At 34.7% G+C, this 7,073-nt stretch overlaps 1 protein-coding gene across 1 annotated transcript; it reads right to left on the bottom strand.

Moving 5' to 3' along the window:
• Positions 1-2,171: 2,171 nt before the first annotated feature.
• Positions 2,172-6,786, bottom strand: LOC127129924 (agamous-like MADS-box protein AGL29). Its single transcript, XM_051059027.1, has 2 exons — positions 6,619-6,786; positions 2,172-2,567 (listed from the first exon to the last, which is right to left on the bottom strand). The coding sequence occupies exons 1-2, from the start codon at positions 6,784-6,786 to the stop codon at positions 2,172-2,174; spliced, it is 564 nt and encodes a 187-aa protein (XP_050914984.1).
• Between the last annotated feature and the right edge of the window lie 287 nt (positions 6,787-7,073).

The following is a 7,073-nucleotide window of genomic DNA, read 5'->3' on the forward strand; positions in this document are numbered from 1 at the left end:
TCCACTTTATTTGTGGGATACGACTTGGAGATTTATTCCGATTACCTGTGCTAACTTGCTTTCTTTGATGGTGAGATCTCCGGGTTTCTCGTTCCTTTAGTTGTTGTTACTTCGGATCTTTATCCGTGTGGTAGATCTTTTGATCCCTTTTACATCATTCCCGCATTTTACCTCTTTCTTAGCTGGAAGACCTCAATAGGAGGCAATGTTTTCTTTTGTTTGTTTACTTTTGTGCCCAAAGACCTCCAAGAAGAGGAACCAGTGCTAAAGACCTCTATGAAGAGGCAATTGACGGATAAAAGGGATTAGCATCCAATCCCCCGTTATTCAGTGTGTCGTTCTTTATGCTTACACTACGTGTCGATGCTTCAGAACAAAAGCCCAAGATCTTTTGTCCGGTCAGTCAGTGGAGAGGGTTCCACCTTTCTGAATCCCCACTTTTTGTCAAGAGCTCACCCTGTCCAGGGTTAAGAGCTATGAAGTCTTACCCTCAGTACCCTTTTGATCTGCTCACCCTGACGTTCAATGTCAGTGGTTAATAGCTCATTTGATTACCTTTCCATGGCTTGTTTATCGAGGTTGATATGACCCCTCTTGACTAAAGCCCTACCCACGTATGTTTGAGGATTACTAGGCTTCGTATAGTCTCTCGTTTGCATGTCAATTAAGGTAGCACGGTTCCTTCATCTAGGACTTCCTTTTTGCATGAGCATTCCTAAAAAACACAAACAAACTCATTGATTTTTCTTCTCCTAAGAACACGCTAACTCCTTCTACTACATGCGAGTAAGTCTCCAAAGGTCGAGCATCCGGTAGATTGCGTAGTAACGTCGTTCACCTAAAAAACACAACACAAACAAATAGGTCAGTCGAACTACGTTTTGCTCTGATTCTCATTCCAGATGAGATACGTAGGCATAAGACGCGACGTCTTACCGAGCACACTTATCTTTAACCCATAGGTAGCCGAGCTACGAAGACTCTAATTCTCATATTCATATGAGATACGTATGCAGTGGACGCGACATCCGTGCGAGTCATTTTCTTGTGACCCCTCTTTTAGTAAATAGTACATTAGATAAACCCACACCCTTTAGACAAGAACAACAAGAGTGGATCCCGTAGAGTACTACGGATGCGTAGGGGTGCTAACACCTTCCCTTCGCATAATCGACTCCCGAACCCAAGATTTGATTGCGAGACCTTGTCTTTTTCCTTTCCTTTTTCCAGGTTTACTTCGAGCGTTTCCTTTCCCTCCTTTGGGATAAAAAACGCACGGTGGCGACTCTTCTGTCTTTTCTTTTTCGCCGGTTGTTTTTTCGCAGGTTGCGACAATTTTGACACTTGGTAGGATTCTTTTCCTATATGTGTTATGTATTGGTTTTTGAGGCATAGGTTGGATATGTCGAATTATCATTTTTACTAGATGTTTGATGAGTTAGATTTTATGTTCCTCCATCCTTTTTGTTTTTCCTTTTTATTCAATTATTTTCTTTTATTTAAAAAATTAAAAAAAAATTGTTTTTTAAAATTAAGCATGGTTGAATATTATATAATCATACATCATAGTATTATTCACCTCTTGGGTACTTACAATCTAGATTAATTGCACAAAATATAATATATAAAGTCAATTTATTTCATAAAATTTGAAAAAACAAAGATAAAAAAAAGGTAAGATACATGCATAGAAAAAAAATTGAAACTAGAGGTGATACAAGAGGTGGTATTCCAATCAAATCCATTACCTATCGGTAGTTTTCAAATTTTTAATACAACATTTTAAAATAATGCACTCTTTGGTCTTACATTAAAAAAAAGTAGTCAAATGAATTTGGTCTAAATATGAAACATAACCTCTTACTATTTACTCGTATTAATGCTGGGGTGAAGTAAATATCAAAAGAAAAACAAATTATTAAAATTTGATTTATGACATCAAATTCTTGAATTTTAGACACAAATAAAATTTAAATTAAATTATTAATGACAAATTTATAAAATTGAATAACACAGAAAATTCACAAAATTCTCTGTAATTATTTTTTATAACATTGGATTTTCTCCTTATTTGCCTTCCATACCATTGAGGCTCATATACTGCCATTTTTATTTCAAGACAATGAAACAAACTACATATTAAAATAGGATTACAAGGGTACTCAAATTCATTAAGGTTTCTTTGCAAGGAGGAGCAAAGATGATGCCACCTTAATTTCATCCTGAAGCTTTTTCAACGAAGCCTTCACTTTAAGAAGTTCCTCAAAACCAAGATCATCAGGGATAATGGAAACATTACCTTTGTCAATTTTTTCCATCTTCTTTTTCTCAACCTTCATCTCTTTGGTTACACACCTCAGTTGTGTGTAGAGCTTTTTGATTTCCCCATTTTCAGAAGGTTCTACATTTTGGCTTGATAATTCGCCTTCCAGATCTTGACCTTCGTCAAGGTACTCATCAATTACAGCATGGAAAGATGGAGAACCAAAAGCAAATGGGTTACCAGTAGGGGTAAATCCAAACACACACACTTTAGCACCACAAAGAACTGATAACTCACACGCTTTCTGAAAAAGATCATTCTTTCTCTTAAGAAATGTGATGTTTCTTTCGGCCAGATATTCTAGCCATTTTTTTTGGCAAACCATGATTCCTCAATCCTACCTTTTTATTATCAAAATGATTTGTTGATGGAAATTTTGGAAGTGACAGGATCATATTTATAGAAGAAGGTCATGCTTTTCCTTTTAAAAAATAAATAAATAATTAAATAAATCTTTTTCCTTTTATATTAAAATAATGACATATTTAAAAATATTTTTCCTCGAAATATCAAATTTATTTAAATTTTAGTTCAATACAAAAAATTAGTTTTTATTTTTCAATATTAAGTGCAATTAATACTACTAAGACTACTCTCAAATCAACATATTTAATTTTTATTTTATGAGAAAAATGAACATACAAATATATAATAATGAAATAATGTACAAAAATATTATTATTTTTTGGTTTGGCGACGAAACAACAGGCACAAAAGTAAACTCGCACACAAATATAGAGACCTCGTGTTCGAATCCAAGACACCACAAAAGATATTAAGCCTAAATTTATTGACTTTATTTGTTGAGATAGACTCTCAAATATTATCATATATGCTTTCTTACCCAATTATATTTTGGTAAAAAATGTGGCAAAATTTTAGTATATATTTTTAATCTTATATAACGATTATTTGAAAAGGTAGTAAATATTTTTAGATTTTTTAAAAATAATATTATAACACTCTCTTTTTAACATTCTCTAATACTAATTTTTTATTCGGTGATATTCATATGAACTTCTCCCTTTATATTCAGTCCATTTCAAAAAGTTTAGACTCACTTTAACTTCACCAAATAAAAGAATCTGTTAATAAAATAGTCTTCATAAAATTTGTATTGTTTTAGATAGTACATTCATAGATGTAGCATACAAAAATATTAGATTCTTTATATAATTTAATATTTTAAATTATGATTTAAAAACAAAAATGTTAATATGTATGCACAAGTTTAATATTTTTTATTATACCCTACTCTAAAAAAGAGCTTTGATCTCAGATGAGAAAGGACTTTTGCCTCGACTGGAAGTCCGAAGTAACGAAAGGCATTATGAAAATTCCCCTACTTTTTACCTTGGGGTACTGGCCGATACAAAAAAATTGAAAAGTGTGCCACTTTTTCCTTCGTGGATCATGGATAAGGAGTTATCAAGTCTTAAACATAGGTATGAATATTAAGAGTAATATTCATATTGGATTGACTCGCTATGAGAATACTATATAGAATGTTATGCTAAGTGTCATAAGTTATTCTCATGGTGATAATGGTGTATACCACCCTTTGACCTGAAACCACTATGTACCATAGATGTAGAGTCGAGTGCCTTATTGTTGATCAAACATTATCCGTAATTGGATGACCATAAAGACAGTTGATGGGTACTTCACGGAGCATGTTAAGGGACATGAGTGACCTAGATGGAATTTGCCCATCCTGCGTAACAGGATAAATTTCTACGGGCCCAATATTGAACTAGACAAGGATGACATGATCTATGCCTTGTGTTCAATATATACATAAGGGCAAAAGGGTAATTATACACATAAGTATTATCACAAAAGGATTTGTCAAATCACATGGCATGTTCGTGTCTTGGGTAGCAGTGATGTGTTGCTAGATACCGCTCATTGTTTATTATGTTAAATACGTGATTTAATATAATTGCCAATGTCGCGAAAACCTACAGGGTCACACACTAAAGGACGGATTGATGAGAGATAAAGTAACTAAGTAACACCGTAAGGTACGGTGCACTTAAGTGAATTGTAGAATACAAAATATGGTAAGGTACCACGCGCTTAAGTGATTTTGGCATATCATAAGATATGGGCCACATACACTTAAGTGGGCTTTTTAGGTTGCAGTCCACACAAGTGGTTCTATAAATAAAACCCTTGTATAGAAGCATTTGTGCAGTTGTAATTTCGTTTCTCTCTCTCTCTCACTCAAAGCCTTCATTCGTAGAAACTAGCACTGAGATTGAAGGAATCCGTTCGTGTGGACTGAGTAGAGGCGTTGTCACCATTCAATGTTCGTGATCGCTCCGTAGATCTACATCAAAGGTTTCAATCGCCACAAGAGGTAACGATTTTATCACTGATCATGCCCATTCGTAAGGATCACTAAAGGAGAAATTCCGCTGCGTTTTGGATCGCTCTTCTCCTACAGTTCTTCCTCTTACCAGTGAAAAGAATTATGCCATTTTTCTGGTTTATAGCTTTGCACGTTTTTTGATTAAAGATTATATCATAACCATTATCACTTAATTGAATTATGGATAACAAGTTATGCATTAATCCTTCTACATAAAGAACATCGGAAATAGATGGAAGAGATCCATTACCAACTGTTCCAGATCCTCTAATTCTTCCTTTCTAATTTCCTCCAAAGCCTACGAAGTCAGCGTCTTTAAGTTTCAGGATTTGGAACATATGCTTTCTTCCTGTCATGTGTCGTGAGCATCCAGAGTCCAAGTACCATGATTGGTGTTTTAACTCTGTTGCACATGATATCTGCAACATATACTATTTTATCTTTTGGTACCTAGAATCTTTTGGGTCCTTTATTATTAGTTCTCCTATAGTTTCTGGAAACTTTGAATTTTTGGGCATTATTAAAACTGTGTTTGTGCATGTGTGTAATGATATGGTGTTTCATCAGAGTCATATCCAATTCCTCTTTTATTATTGTGACTAACACCATAAATCACAGAAGCCATTTTGCTTCTTTCAAGCCCATTTTTCAGAAATTTTTGAAACGCCTTTTCATATCTATATATGATGGTGTCAGAAGTTGGTGGAGCTTTGGAAAGAGTTTCTTCAAGGTTTAAACATTTCTTGGTTGAAAATTCATTTTCTTTTTCCAGGACAAAAATGTTTCCTTTAAGTTCAGAAACTTCTATCTCAAGCTTATCACATTCTTCAACAGTTTCTTCATGGACCCTTTTTAGGATCTTGAATTTCTATCGAAGCTTCTGATAGGAGCTTAGAGATTATGATAAATAGGCTTCTAGATTAGAGCGAGAGAGATTAGAAAATACCTCTTCAGAGTCAGATTCTCTTTTGGATGAATTTCCAGATATGGTAGCCATGAATGCAACATTTTCCTTTTCCTCTTCAGAGTCTAATTTCGAGGCGTCAGATTCAGAGTCATCACAGGTAGCCATGACTCCCTTCTTAGTTTTGAAGGAGTTTTTCTTGAATCCTTCTTTTCTAGAACTATCTTTCTTGAGCTTTGGATATTAATTTCTATAATGTCCTGGTTCTTTACATTCATAACAACTTACCTCTTTGCTTGGTCTACTTCTGGAGGTTGATTATGAACGATCTCCCTTCTGCCTAGGCCTTATGGAGTTGTTATTCCTTTTTCTCCAGAGTTGTTTGACTCTTCTTGATAAGAGAGATAACTCTTTTTCATCATCAAAATCGTCCTTTTCAGAATCATCGTCTTCTTCTTCTTCATATTGAAAGGCTTTGTTCCTTTCTGGCTTTCGTCTTTCTGATCTGGACTTCAGAGCCACTTATTTGCTTTTATTTTGAGGTTTGTCTTCCTCTAGCTCTATATCATGACTCTTGAGGGAGCCGATGAGTTCTTCCAGGCTTATGTTGTTCAGATCCTTTGATAACTTTAAGGCAGTGACCATAGGCCTCCATTTCTTTGGTAGACTTCTGATAATCTTTTTGATATGATCTGCAGTTGTGTATCATTTATCCAGAACCTTGAGTCCTGCAATTAAAGTTTGAAATCTAGAAAACATTACCTTTACAGCTTAATCATCCTCCATTCTGATTGCTTCATATTTTTGTATTAGGGCCAGAGCCTTAGTCTCTTTAACTTGATTGTTGCCTTCGTGAGTCATCTTTAGGGAATCAAATATTTCTTTAGTTGTTTCCCTATTGGTGATCTTTTCATATTCATTATAGGATATGGCGTTCAACAGAATCGTTCTGGGTTTATGATGGTTTTTGAAGTCACACTTCTGATCATCACTCATTTTGTTTCTAGTAATGACAACCCCGGAAGCAGATACAGGTGGTTCATAACCATTTGTAACAATGTTCCGTAAGTCAGCGTCATAACCTAGGAAAAAGCTTTCAATTCTGTCCTTCCAATAATCAAATTTCTCTCCATCGAAGACTGGAGGTTTAACGTTGTAGCTATCTCTTTCATTGGTGGTAGTCATTATGTTTTTCTCATGCTGGATCTCTCTAAACTGTTAAGTGTTTGATTTGAAAATCAATAACAAGGCCGAAGCTTTGATACCAATTGAAGGTAAAGAAAAACAAGAAAGGGGGTTTGAATTGTTTTCACAGACAATAAAAACTTTTGGAGTTTCTACATACACACAAACAAATTGAGGACAAACAACACAGAAGTTATTCTGGTTCGCTTGAAATTCAAAGATACTTCAATCCACCCTACTAAGGTGATTTCTCCTTCAATAAGGATTTAATCCAATAATCTAGAAAG

This window comes from Lathyrus oleraceus, chromosome 3, assembly GCF_024323335.1.
Source record: "Lathyrus oleraceus cultivar Zhongwan6 chromosome 3, CAAS_Psat_ZW6_1.0, whole genome shotgun sequence".
NCBI lineage: Eukaryota > Viridiplantae > Streptophyta > Magnoliopsida > Fabales > Fabaceae > Lathyrus > Lathyrus oleraceus.

Excerpts from the sequence above, each read along its gene's own strand:
- LOC127129924 (XM_051059027.1), bottom strand. The coding sequence starts at position 6,786 with ATGACTACCACCAATGAAAGAGATAGCTACAACGTTAAACCTCCAGTC. Across the intron at positions 2,568-6,618 it reads CACCTGTATCTGCTTCCGGG|AAAGCGTGTGAGTTATCAGT; the intron begins GTTGTCATTACT and ends GATCTTTTTCAG.